Source organism: Schistocerca nitens, chromosome 5 (genome assembly GCF_023898315.1).
Source record: "Schistocerca nitens isolate TAMUIC-IGC-003100 chromosome 5, iqSchNite1.1, whole genome shotgun sequence".
In the NCBI taxonomy this organism is placed as follows: Eukaryota; Metazoa; Arthropoda; class Insecta; order Orthoptera; family Acrididae; genus Schistocerca; species Schistocerca nitens.
The window spans coordinates 451,563,988-451,578,665 of NC_064618.1; the positions used below are offsets into that span (position 1 = coordinate 451,563,988).

At 43.8% G+C, this 14,678-nt stretch overlaps 1 protein-coding gene across 1 annotated transcript in view; it reads right to left on the bottom strand.

Moving 5' to 3' along the window:
* The window catches only part of LOC126259289 (gamma-soluble NSF attachment protein-like), a 165,510-nt gene that overhangs the window by 49,517 nt on the left and 101,315 nt on the right, over positions 1-14,678 (bottom strand). Inside the window, exon 9 of the mRNA XM_049955937.1 lies at positions 5,348-5,472. Within this exon, the coding sequence (XP_049811894.1) occupies positions 5,392-5,472 (81 nt within the window). The 3' untranslated portion in view covers positions 5,348-5,391. The remainder of the gene's footprint in view (positions 1-5,347; positions 5,473-14,678) is intronic.

Genomic DNA, 14,678 nt, shown 5'->3' on the forward strand with positions numbered 1-14,678 from the left:
GAGTCGAGGGGAGGGGAGGGGAGTCGAGGGGAGGGGAGGGGAGTCGAGGGGAGGGGAGGGGAGTCGAGGGGTGGGGAGGGGAGTCGAGGGGAGGGGAGGGGAGTCGAGGGGAGGGGATGGGAGTCGAGGGGAGGGGAGTCGAGGGGAGGGGGCGAGTCGAGGGGAGGGGAGGGGAGTCGAGGGGAGTGGAGGTGAGGGGAGGGGAGTTGAGGGGAGGGTAGTCAAGGGGAGGAAAGGGGATGGGAGGGGAGGGGAGCGGAAGTTGGGGAAGGTAGTGGGGGAGGGAGGAGGGTGTGTTGGAGGTGGTAAAGGTGGGGGGATGAAGAGGAGGACGAGAGGGAGCTGGGGGTGGTGGGGGGTAAAGGAAGGGAGGATGAAGAGGAGAAAGGAAGGGAGGAGGAGGAGGAATCCACACCAAAGATGCGACGGAGGGAGTTCTTCCCCATCTGCCTTATGTTACATATTTCAAATTTGGAGGTAGAGGTCAAACCTGTGACGGGGACTGAAAAAGAGAAAGGCAAAATGGAGGTTGAAAGGCAACCAACCAAAACCACATGATGAAACAAAGTCATGAGGATAGCCAGGCTAAAATAACAAAGAAGCCCATGAAAAGGATAGGAAGGAGCACAGGGAAATGATGGACAGGGATGGAGAAGGAAGGGAAGGGTAAGCATCCAGGAAAAGAATAAAGGTTGCAATAGCTCAGCGATCTGTGTGCGCCACACACATACCCACAAAAGAGCTGTTGGCCCCCTGGAGGGACAAATTTTGAGATCTCAAAGGTAAGTAAAGACATAAGGTGACAAAAAAATGTACAAAGTAATTACTTCTGTATTTTTAAAGACGTGAGCAAAAATCTTACGTACTAACATCAACATCTTTTGCAATGGACTGTTTTTAGATGGAGAAAGCAAGCCAAATGGTATATTAGCATTTCAGTAAGACCACTGATGTTATTTTATTTCAATAAAACAGGACACATATAGTAACAAATACATATTTCATTGGAGTTGCAAGACAGATTTAAAATATCTTCATTGATTACAGAAATAACATCAGAAAAAAGTACGCCTCTTGAAAGAAGTATATAAGGCACGGAAGAGCTGTGTAAACCAACACTAAAGGTGACCGCCAATAAAATGTTGGTGCTACTGTGTTTATTATTGTTGGTTATTGCCCACTGTGTTATGTCTGTTATTTTATAGGTATTGTGTGGTTTTTCACTCATGAAATACAGAATACATAGTACACAAACAGTGAGTGACTGCCACGATTTTCTTCCTCTTATCATCCATACTTTCTAATACGTAAAATATTTTCAAAGGCCAACATATACTAGAATAAATAAAATGTCTATAAAATGCTGCACTGTACAATGTTCTTGTTGTGAGACACTTGCAATTCCTGAAATACATTGCCAGTGGCCTCTGGTCTGTCGAGGAGTACCAGTCCTGAGTCCAGTGATAAAACACGAAAATCTGCCGCATTACGCCACACACAAACAGACATGGCCTGCAGGCAGATCGGCGAGACTAGATCCGACGGGCAGGGTCTGCACATTACTGGAAATGATGGGCTTCACATTGGCAGGCTTGATCCGGTAGAGATACCCACAGAAATGGCCTGCAGTTTTGGCCCATCATGGAAACCCACTGGTGTGGCCAGCTATTTACATGAGACAGACACCATATTGACAAATGGGTCCATGGTGATCAATCCTTGCACAGATAACTTGCGTGAATACTCCGAAAATCAATACTAATGAGGATAGATAGCAACTCACCGTCAAGATGACCACTAAGCTGCAGAGAGTCACATAGAGAAGACAGTCAAGCTCTCATGTCTAAATTTTTGGCCATAGCCTTTGCCAGAAAATGAGAGCATACACACATTCACACAATCATTCGCACACAACTCATGCACACATGGCAGCTGTGTCCAGCCACTGTGTCAACAGTCTCTGAGAATCAGATCCAAACAAATCACTCCTCATGCCTCCATGCCTCTGCCACTGCCATTGCCTTTCACAAGAAAGAAATGAAAACATTATTCTGTACTCAGCAATGGGGAGACAGGTGAAGAAAAGGTGCATACATTTGATGAACCAGGCGTAAGGAAGAGCAGATGGACAGTGAGCAAGTGCTTAGTATTCACACATGGTACAGAAGCACAAAAACTCAGTGTGTACCAACAAAATAATGACAGTTATAAAAATGCAAGTATTTGCATGTGCCCAGCATGAATAATGGAATTAAAACATAGACAAATGACCAACCAATTGAGAAATAGCAAAAGATTCTTCCTTGAATAAAATAAACAACATGAATTTGTGTATACAACTAATGAACTGTAAATATGTTGTGTATAGGAAGTTATTTATTTACATACTTATTAGGCAGCTGTAAGATGTGTTATGTAACACAGAGGATTTAAAAATAATTTTTGCTTTACCATGTGCATCACTAATCCTTTTCATCACAGGAAACTACATTAAGTGTATTAGTACAATATTCATACACTTGTGGATTATGTTTGATGATTTAATTGAGCAGTTGCTGCTGATGACTATATGGTGAAAGAGCGTGTGTTGCCATCTCCACCACTTAACATCACAATCACTACCAACACCATGAGCTCTACCAATACACCAACATCGGCTGACTCTGTCCTGTGATAAAGTGCTGTGAACTATGGGGTTTATATCTTGCTGGTGCTAGTTTTCCCATCCGGTCCTTTTCCAGCACCTAGCAGCACAATCGAGAAGGAAGAATTTTGGGATTGGATAACTTGTCACCTACCATAACAACTGCCACCAGCTTAAACACTTATTAGCAGTAACACAGAAGTGCCAGCACCTAGCAGCACAATCGAGAAGGAAGAATTTCGGGATTGGATAACTTGTCACCTACCATAACAACTGCCACCAGCTTAAACACTTATTAGCAGTAACACAGAAGTGCCGGCTGACAAAAGAAAATTTTGTCCCACCGCTGCTTGGGTCAGTGTAACACCCCCATGTGGCGAACAGTGATCTTAAGCAAATACATGAGTGAAGCAGTCCTATATAATTAATAATTTGTTATATTTAGTAATATTCTATTAATAATTTTCAACGCTGTGTGAAAATTTCAAACTTTTTTTTATTATTTTCGACAAATAAAGATTTTTACAGACTAATATCACTCCTCTGGCATTCTGGTGGTTGTAGTACGTGGACACACTAGTGCTAGGTGACTATTATTATTATTATTATTATTATTATTATTATTATTATTAAGAAGCACTTACTGTACTTCATAGGAGGCGACTGTATAAAAGTTTTATTTATTAATTACAAATACACACCATCACCTCATTGAAATTCTGTAGTTCTAAAGATTTAGCACCACCAAATAGCAGAGCCTGACCAGACATTTTAACTAGACGTTTTCTGTCATGAAGAAAGGGATGGGAATGAGACAAGCAGTGAAACTTTAATCTAATTTCTATCAAAGTCTGATTGTCTTCAGGCAGAATAGGAATCCAGAACCCCCAACAATAAGGAACATGACACACTGCACAATGCATATCAACTCTAAAATGACTGCATTTAAAAATGACAATAAGGCTGTTAGAACAAAATGACAGTCTTATCAAAACAAACACACACTTGTCTTCCCACACTACAGGAGGAATTTAGAAACTGTAACAAGAATTTAGCAATTGAAAACATTCACTTCTTGGGGTATTTTCCATAAGTAAATTCAAACTATTACAAAAACATTTTATGGTTCATGCACCACCTTTTATTTCATTCATAAAATGTTTTTTTCCATTGCAACCCAATGCCAGGCAATGAACTGATGAATCTATATGGGAATCAACTGTTTAAAATGTTTGATAATTAAGAACAGATTAATGTATATGGAAACAAACTGTTTAAGGTGTTCAATAATTAAGAAGGTAGCCATTGCAAGGGGGGGGGGGGTTAAGAATTGTTATTGTCAGGGTTGGGAAATTAATCTGAAGGGGGAAAGCACTGTAAAAAGATGTATACTGTGAAATACCAAATATATTGTTCCATATAATGATTCCAGATGCATGTATGACACACAACATAACAAAGATTAGTACAACATGTAAACATTGGATTTGTCACCAATGTCTCAATAAATGCTTGGGAATTTTTCTCCCAGATGAGAAGACTGGAAAAAGAAGTACTGTGGGAACATAAAGACTGGGGAGATATGACAGTGGAGCAATATCAAATAGAAAAGAAACACTTTTCTAATATTGTGAAAACAATTTTTGTTAACTTACTAACCAAACTGTTTTGTTTCTCATGCCCTCATCAAGTAAGGGCCTAATGTGGTAACTTTAGATAAAGTAACTTGGAGCATATACAGGTAATAATGTAATTCCAAAACAAAATTCATGTGTTGTAAGATACAGAATGCTAACTTAGTTTGAAATGATGAAAGATGTTCATGGAAACCTTAAACATTGTTTAGGTATTGTTAAGTGTGGAACACTCCACTGTGTGCACTCTGGTTGCCATATGTGCAGACTGGGTGCAAAAGATGTCAGCTCGAAACACTGACAAGGTACAACAGGAATGTGAGTGCACCTCTCGCCCTGCTCTGAATGCCTGCACTTATGGTTTGGCATCGCAGCTTGGCAGTACCGTGGAAGACACGGAGCAAAGGGTGTGGGCTACCATGTCAACACCAGAATTTTGAAGATATAAAAGCTGTCCTTCTCTAATGTCAAATCAGTACATGAACACACGTTGTGATCTATGTTGAGCTGCCAGTTTAGAGATCTGTTTAACACTCACCTGTAAATGAAGTCTTACATTGGAAATATTATGCATATAACACAGATGAGTTACTGCAAAAATGACTACATCATTGTAGTAGCTTCAATAGATGGGAGCTCTCTTTCAGCATCTGCCCACTGCAAAGAGCGAATAATTCTAGTGACTGCACAGCAGGTCCACTAGGGTGAATAACTCCAAGAATGGCGACCACACAGCACTTGTAATGTAAAAGTTGGCATACACATCAAATTGGTAACAGATCGTTCATGGAGTGGAACATATAATACTAAAACAACACCTGTGCCACTTCAAATTCACAATCATATTCATCTGATAATGTCCTAAGAAGCAAAAAAATCATTTGTAAGTAAACTAATTTTTTTTCACAATAAAAAAAATGTTTCTCTTTTTTGTTCTTAGTGGCATGCTCAGTTAAGGAAAGTCTTTGTTCTTGAAGCTAATGCAAATTCTTAAATTCTCTGTTTTGATCGCTGTAACACAAAACTGATGATAATTTGTTATTTGCTTATCAAACTCTGCATAACTTACAATATCTTCTGCAGTGCAAGGTGAATTATTTTCTTTTGCCTAATTCAGCAAAGACCGCCTGCATATTCATCATCCTCATCCTCTTTGTCTCCACTACCAGAAACTGGTTTTCCAGCAGGTGATGCCTGGAAGAAACAATCTGTGATGTAATCAAAAATTCTGATGTGTCAACAACAAATAAATAAAGGAAAAACTTTCACACAAATATTCTACATTTACTCATGAAGAGGTACAGAGACAGCTACTTTGAATAATCTGTTGTTTCTCATGCTGTAAAGCAAACACCACTCATAGACTGGTGACTGCTGCCTACAAAGCAGTACAAGTGATCTATGATTGTGGGACATGGGATTGATGTGTCGCCAACCCCTCCAGCTGTTATTGGCAGTAGATGAATCATGATTCATCTACTGTTTTTTTTTTTGGTTAAAGCCAAAGTCCAGACAGACAACAATCAAGATAAATAGAATAAAAGAAACTTCATGTACAGTAAATAGGGGCAAAGCTAAGTGCAGTATCAACTTACTTCATCAAAATAGCAGTGGAATAAAAGATAAAGTACGTGAGGTATTAGTGTGTTTAGATGATCTCAAAAATAAGAATGAGTTTGATATACTGTGTCTTTCTGAACACCATGTAAATGTGGGGATGGATAGTGTCAGTATAAATGGGTATAATTTAGCATCTTACACTTTTAGATCCAGGATGGATAAAGGATGAGTTGCCATTTTCACAAAACAGGGGTGTAAATACAAAACTGTAGAAGTAAGTAAATTTTGTGTTGATCAGCACTTTGAGGTCGGTGCATGTGAACTTCACCTACATTATGTAGTATTGATATTAGCAAAAGTGTACAGGTCTCCATTAGGGGACTGGGAGCTATTCATAAAAAAGTTTGACTCCCTATTATGCTGTCTGTCAGACAAAAAGATGTAGTTATTAATCTGTGGTAATTTCAATGTAAACTTTCTAACTAATTCTGATAGGAAAAGTGAACTAGAAGTGTTATTAACAACATATAACTTAGAATCAATGGTCAATTTCCCTACACATATAACTCGAGACAGCAGTACTCTAACAGATAATGTATTTGTACAGAAAGAGGATATAAAACAAACACGTGCTTTCCCTGTGGTAAATGGATTGTCAGACCATGATGCACAACTGATTAACTTACAAAACCTAACAGGGTGTACACTTCAGAAACCATCAAGTAAAAGTGTGAGGTTGCTCAACCCGTAATCTGTAGAGCACTTCAGAGAAAGTTAAGAAAAGTTAATTGGGGAGATGTATATAATGAGCCAAATGCTAATAATAAATGCAACATATTTCTTGATAAATGTACATCCCTTTATGAACATTGTTTCCCAAAGAAAATTACTAACTGTAACACCAAACACTTTTCAAAGAAACCTTGGATTGCTACAGGTATTAAACTGTTGGTTGGTTGGTTTAAAGGTGGGAGAAGGGACCAAACTACGGGGTCATCGGTCCCTTGTTCCTAATAAAACAATGCCACAAGTGAGAGGAGAAAACGGACGAAACATATAACACAAAATGGAAAGAAAGGAAAAGCCACAAGAACAAAGGGAAGGCAATGAACACTAAAAGGAACAAAAGAGGACAAGAAAACAACAGAGAGACGCTAGAAACAGAAGCAAGTAAAATGTGAAAGCAGATTACAGTGGCTGGCCAACCACGAGAATAAAAAGGGAAAGCTAGGCACTCTGCAACACAGTAAAACCACCACCCTAACACTAGAGTGGAGGACACAGAGGGACAAAGGACATGCGCTAAAACTTACATAGAAGTATAAAACCCACTCTCACAGATAAAATGTAAAACTAAAGCTGCAGTGGAGGCATTGTCGCCCAACACCGAAGGCAGTGTGCTGAGAAAGTTACAAGTCTGCTGTAGAGTGGCTAAAAGTGGGCAGTCCAGCAAGAGGTGGACGACTGTCATTTGGGAGCCACAGCAACACTGAGGTGGGTCCTGGCGACAGAGTACCATATTTACTCGAATCTAAGCCGCACTCGAATCTAAGCCGCACCTGAAAAATGAGACTCGAAATCAAGGAAAAAAAAATTTCCCGAATCTAAGCCGCACCTGAAATTTGAGTCTCGAAATTCAAGGGGAGGGAAAAGTTTTAGGCCGCATCTCCAAATCGAAACAAAGTTGGTCCATTGTAAAATGAGACACAATTTAGGTCGAATGAATGACGATACAGCTACAGTAGTTTGGTTCGAGTCGTAAGCTTAGCAGTTGAGCTTTACCAGGTAGCCACTGCTATGCGTCAGGCGCTCCGTCCGTATTTATACGGGTACCCTTCCTTTTTCACGTGCTTTGTCTGGTTTGAATTGATTGCTTATTTTTCTTTGATCTGATAAGCGCAGTTTTCTTTGTTATAGGTGTTTACATCACTTTAAGCTGAAAATGCATTACTGTACTGTGTCATGCATTGTTTGTCGCATTCTGATAGTGCGTGTTTACGGCCTGTCGCCGCTCGCAGCATGGCTTGCTTTTGAGCACGCGACCGCTGCTTAAAAAAGAGAGAGAGAGAGAGAGAGAGAGAGAGAGAGAGAGAGAGAGAATCGTCTCATTAGCGAAACAATGGCAAGAGACTTCTATTCGTTGTTACTTACACTGCTGCTTTCTTTGATAATGATCAACAAGAACCAAATAATAGACTGCGTATGATAGAATATGTTCTGAACGAGAGTTTAGCGAAAATTTTTCTTCGTTTGAAAATCTTCGCAGGCGCCTCTTTAGTACATTACATTCTGCACAGAAATTAGAGTCATCTCAGATTTAAAAATCTAGTCAATTGCTGTGCTTCATTTCTGACTGTATCACTGTTAAGCATAAGAATAATATGAATATAAACATGACATGATATGTATATTCTTCCGCGTTTGCTGTTGTCTCACTCTAGTTTTGTGGTTTATTAGGCAGACAGGATTTAAATGAGATAGCAGCAAACACGAAACAATACATGGCAAAATGTTTATATTCGTATTATTCTTATGGTGACGAGAATACTGCATCTGATTCACAATTTATAAAAGTTCCTATTAGCAACCATCTCTTCTCACAGGTAGGAAAAATCCAGGACGTAGAGTTGGTCATATTGACAAACATCCCAAACAGTCTTGCCAGTCGGGTTTTCGTAGTACATTGAAATGCTGCTACATTCGAAGATGAACAATACGGAATTTTGTATTTACTTCATTGGATAATGTATGAAAATGCAACGGTCGAAACTCGGGGCGGAAAAAAAGCTCGCCTTCCATTTTTTTTTTTTTTTTTTTTTTTTTTTTTATAGAATTTATTTACTGATGCAGCGGTTTTGGCGCCGGTATTTATCTTTGTGCCTACAAAGCATGCCTGTGTAGCGCTACATATATTTGACGGCAGAAGTAAGTTGTGGCGGCACCCACCAACACTTTTCAGAACTTCCGCTTGCTTTGCACTCAATTCTAAGCCACAGGTGGTTTTTTGAATTACAAAAACTGGAAAAAAAGTGCGGCTTAGATTCGAGTAAATACGGTAGGTAACCGTGCGTTAGCCAAGTAAGGCCAATGCGGAGCCGGCAGAGGACAAATGATTCCCTGCGAGAGGCCTGCATGGAAGACTTCCACACATTCATAGTCTCCTTAACGACACGCAGTTTGTTGTGCGTGCTGTTATGCCATTCCATCTCCCAAATCCAGAAAACCCTGCGGTGTAAGACAGAACGCTGATCAGCTTCGGAGGTGCCTCTCTCCAGAAGCGGTTTCCGCGTTGCCTGTTTGACCAGCCTGTTGGCAAGTTCGTTGCGGGGGATTCTGATGTGTCCTGGGGTCCCCACAAACACCACGGAATGGCGGGACTGTTCCAGGGCATAGATGAACTCCTGAAAGGATGCTACCAGAGTGTGGCGAGGGTAGCACTGGTCAATAGCTTGTAGGCTGCTCAGTGAGTCAGTACAAAGGAGAAATGACTCACCAGGGCATGAGCGGATGTACTCAAGAGCACAAGATATGGCCGCCAGCTCTACAGTGAAAACACTGCAGCCAACTGACAAGGAATGCTGCTCAATATGTTGTCCATGAACATATGCGAAGCCTATGTGACCATCAGCCATTGAGCCATCGGTGTAAACCACTTCAGAGCCCCGGAACACATCAAGAATCGAGAGGAAGTGACAGCGGAGAGCGGCGGGGTTAACGGAGTCCTTAGGGCCATGCAAAAGGTCCAGACGAAGCTGCGGCCGAGGTGTACACCATGGAGGCGAAGGTGAACAGACCGCAAGTAGAGGAGGTAAAGGGAAGGACTCCAATTTGGAGAGAAGGAACCGCACGCAAACTGCAATCGTTAGTCTCGATCTGGGCCGCCGATGCAGGAGATGGACTGCCGCGGTCGGGAAAAGGAGACGGTAATTCGGATGCTCAGGGGAACTATGAATGTGTGCTGCGTAACTGGCAAGCAGTTGCACACGTCTGATCTGCAGTGGAGGGACACCAGCCTCCACCAGTACGCTGGTCACCGGACTCGTCCTAAAAGCTCCTGTCGCTAATCGAACCCCACAGTGGTGCACAGTGTCGAGTAAATGCAATGCTGAAGGTGCTGCCGAACCATAAACCACACTCCCATAGTCAATTTGGGATTGGACAAGGGCTCTGTAGAGCTGCAGCGGTGTACAGCGATCTGCACCCCAATTGGTGTTGCTAAGGCAATGGAGGGCATTGGGGTGCTGACAGCACTTCCGCTTAAGCTGACGAAGATGAGGGAGCCAAATCAATCAAGCGTCGAAAACCAGTCCTAGGAATTGATATGTCTCCACTACAGTGAGTGGATCATCATTAAGGTAAAGTGCGGGTTCCAGATGAACAGTACAACGCCGACAGTAGTGCACGACACATGACTTTGCGGCTGAAAACTGGAAGCCGTGGGCTACAGCCCTTGACTGCGCCTTGTGGATGGCTCCCTAGAGGCTCCACTCAGCAACAATAGTACTGGAGCAGCAGTACGAAATGCAGAAGTCATCTGCATACAGAGAAGGTGACACGGAGGGCCAGACTGCTGCTGCTAGACCGTTACTGGCCACTAAAAACAGAGACACACTCAATACAGAGCCCTGCTGGACTCCATTCTCCTGGATATGAATGGAATTATGTGAGTCACCAACTTGGACATGGAAAGTATTGAGCAACAGGAAGTTTTGGATAAAAATCAGGAGTGGTCCCCAGGGACCCCACTCATACAATGGGGCAAGGATATGATATCGCCAGGTCGTGTCGTATGCTTTGCGCAAGTCAAAAAAGACAGCAATCAGGTGTTGCTGTCTGGAAAAGGCTGTTCAAATGGCAGACTTGATGGACACAAGATTATCAGTGGTAGAGTGACCCAGGTGGAAGCCGCCCTGACATGAAGCCAGCAAGCCACGTGACTCCAGTACCCAACCCAACCGTCAACATACCATACGTTTGAGCAGCTTACAAAGAATGTTGGTGAGGCTGATGGGCCGATAGCTATCCACATCAAGCAGGTTTTTACTGGGTTTGAGCACCGAAATGATGGTGCTCTCCCGCCATTGCGATGGAAAGACGCCATCGCACCAGATCCAGTTGAAGATGACAAGAAGATGTCACTTGTAGTCAGATGAGAGATGTTTAATCATCTGGCTGTGGATGTTATCAGGACAAGGAGCTGTGTCATGGCAATGTGCAAGGGCACTGAGGAGCTCCCACTCTGTACATGGGGCATTACAGGATTCACTGCAGTGTGTAGTGAATGAGAGGACGTTCCCTTCCAGCCACCGTTTGAGTGTGCGAAAGGCTGGGGGGTAATTCTCTGATGCAGAGGCTCGAGCAAAGTGCCTGGCAATCGCGTTTGTGTTGGTATATAACTTGCCATTTATGGTAACACCGGGGCCTGGTACCCGAAAAGATGTTGATCTTTGCCCATACTTGGGAAGGTTATGTGTGGCACCCAATGGTGGAGACGTATCTCTCCCAACACTCCTTCTTCCTTTGTTTGATAAGGTAGTGAACACGGGCACAGAGCTGTTTAAAGGCTATGAGGTGCTCCAGGGAAGGGTGCCACTTATGCCACTGTAGAGCACGCTGATGCTCCTTAATTGCTTCAGTGACTTCCGGCAACCACCAAGGGACAGCCTTACCCCTCGTGCACACTAAAGAGCAAGGGATCGCATTTTCTGCTGCTGAAACAATTGTGCTAGTCATCCCGCTCAGCTATCACATCGATGTTCCCATGTGGGGGAGCTTTAGTGGTGACAGCAGAGGTGAAAGTTCCTCATCCCGCCTTGTTCAAAGCTCATCTGGGCAGGCATCCGTGTGTCTGACGCTGGGGCAGCGAAAGGAAGATGGGGAAGTGGTCACTACCACACAGGTTGTCATGTGCTCTCCAGTGGATAAATGGGAGAAGTCCTGGGCTGCAAGTTGATAAATTAATGGCCGAGTAACTACCATGAGCCACACTGAAATGAGTGGCAGCCCCAGTATTTAAGAGACAGAGGTCGAGTTGTGAAAGTAAAGTTTTGACATTTCTGCCCCACAAGGGGTTATGGGCATTAAAATCTCCCAGAAGTAGAAAAGGTTTAGGAAGCTGAGCAATCACTTCAGCTAATAAATTCAGGGTTACTGCACCCTCTGGAGGAAGATATACATTGCAGACAGTTATTTCCTGTGTTGTCCTTATTCTGACAGCCACAGCTTCAAGAGGAGTTTGAAGGGGCACATGTTCACTACAGACCGTGTTTAGGACATATACACAAACTCCACCTGACACTCGATTACAGTCACTACCGTTCTTGTAATATCCCTTATAGCCACGGAGGGCAATGCAGAAAGCAGATATAAAGCTTAACAGTTGCCGTAGCTCAGCCAGGTGGTGGAAAAACTGCTGCAATTCCACTGGAGGATGACATCATGAGAATGGGGAGGCATGCAATATTTAATGAGGCAGTTTACACCTCAGAGTCACCTGCTACCACTGATTTATTGCCTGAGCAGTCTATATACATTGTGTCTGAGGGTCTGGCGAGATCTAGGTCCTCAGCGGATGGCAAAATCTCCACCCCATCCTCAGCCTAAGAGTTTGTAGGTAGTGGTGGTATAGGTGCCACCACAATTTCCTTGGTCTTACCGGATTTCTTTTTGGATTTCTCCCGCTGTTCCTTGGGTTTCCCTGGCTGGGCGGACTTCACTGACTCAGTCTCCGTGACAGAACGAGCATGAAGCCCTACGACCAGCTGCTTTTGGGCTCTTCAGCCACTGACGGGTGTCGTCTTTCCCACTAGAAGAAACCTGGGAAGGGAGTGACCCAAGGGACCCTTTCCTAGGTAGAGAAACCGAAGACGATTTACGCTTCTCTGGCTTAGCAGTGGGGACGGATGTCCCCAATGATTGGTGGGGAGGGGGGGGGGGGAGGGGGGGCTGTTGCTCCCGAAGTAGGTGGAGCAAGAGTAACAGGGAGGGGAGTGCCCCCACCATAAAGGGGGCAGGTATAGTCTTCTGGCTCTGAGAGGTGACCTGGGTTGGTGGAGCTGATGATGCTAGAACTGATGTAGTGGCGGCTTAGGGCAATGTCATACGCACAGGATGCAGGCGTTCAAATTTTCTCTTAGTTTCAGTGTAGGTCAGTCTGTGCAGGGTCTTGTACTCCATGATTTTCCTTTCTTTCTGGAGAATCCTGCAGTCAGGCAAGCAAGACAAATGGTGCTCACCGCAGTTGACAGAGACAGGAGGCGGGGCACATGGAGTATTGGGATGTGATGGGCATCTGCAATCTCGGCATGTGACGCTGGAAGTACAGTGGGAAGACATATGCCCTAACTTCCAACACTTAAAGCACCGCATCGGGGGAGAGATTAGGGCTTTACATCACACCAGTAGACCAACACCTTGACCTTCTCGGGCAATGCATCACCCTCAAAGGCCAATATGAAGGCACTGGTGGCAACCTGATTATCCCTCGGACCCCAGTGGACACACCAGATGAAATGTACACCTTGCTGCTGTAAACTGGCAGCTCATCGTCGGACTGCAAAAGAAGGTCTCTGTGAAATATGATACCCTGGACCATATTTAAGCTCTTATGGGGCGTGATAGTTACAGAAACATGCCCCAGCTTGTCACAAGCAAGTAACTCCTGTGACTGGGCAGAGGAAGCTGTTTTGATCAAGATCTCAATTTGGACAAGCCCTGCACCTCACCGAACTTGTCCTCTAAATGCTCAACCAAAAACTGAGGCTTTATCGTCATGAAAGATTCCCCATCAGCTCTTGAACATACAAGGTACCGGGGTGAATAAGATCCGCTGCCATCCTTAGCCTGACATTCCTCCCATGCTGTGGCCAGGGAGGGGAACGATTTGGGGTCGTACTTCTGTGTGTTGAATTGAGCTCGTGATCACTTTGAGACTGCTGGCGTTTCAACACCAGCAAGAGATGATGGACTATGCTTCATCGCCTGTCACGCACCCTGATGCCACCCACTCTGACCAGGGGACCTCCCCATGGGCGCCACCCCGCCGCAGCAAAGGCCATCCGATGCCCCAGAGGGATGGGCATCTACCCCATGGCATACGTGGGGAGTTAACAGCGCAGGCATCAGCAGAGCGATCCCTGTGTGGTCAGGGGGCTACAACCAACAGGGTACATCGCGGCCCCACCACGCACCACAATGGACTGGCTACAGTGCTGGATATCAGGTGTAAAGAAGTCAATGGTCATCGTCGGCACCGCATAGTGCATGGTGGGAAATGCACGCAGCAAGGTGTCCTCGCCCGAGAGATGGAGAATGGGCAGGACTGCAATGCGACGACGAGAAAGTGGGCTAAAGATCTCAATGCACGATGGACGCGATGCACCTTGTAAGGCGCCCTTCCCCAATTAGCTCACTCTTTGGGAAATTTTTGAAGAATGGAGGTCAAACCCTACAAGGGACCATCACATAAAGGCCGAAACATGTGAAACTCCTTTTAGTCACCTCATATGACAGGCAGGAATACCTCGGGCCTAATCTAACCCATGGACCCGCAGGGGGCTATTAAACTGTCTTCAGAAAGAAAAAGAAAACTGTATGAGATGGCATGAACTAGTAAAGATACAGAAGTAGTTTTACACTATAAAAATTATATTAACACACTGAGAAAAGTTGTAAGGAAATCAAGAAATATATATGTTAGAGAAGAAATTAACAACTCCGGCAATAAAATCAAAACAATATGGAATGTTGTTAGAAGGTAGACGGGAAAAGTAATGACTGACGTAGGCAGTATTACTATTAAAGAGAATGGCCAAACCAACAGTACAGAAGTAGCTGATGTA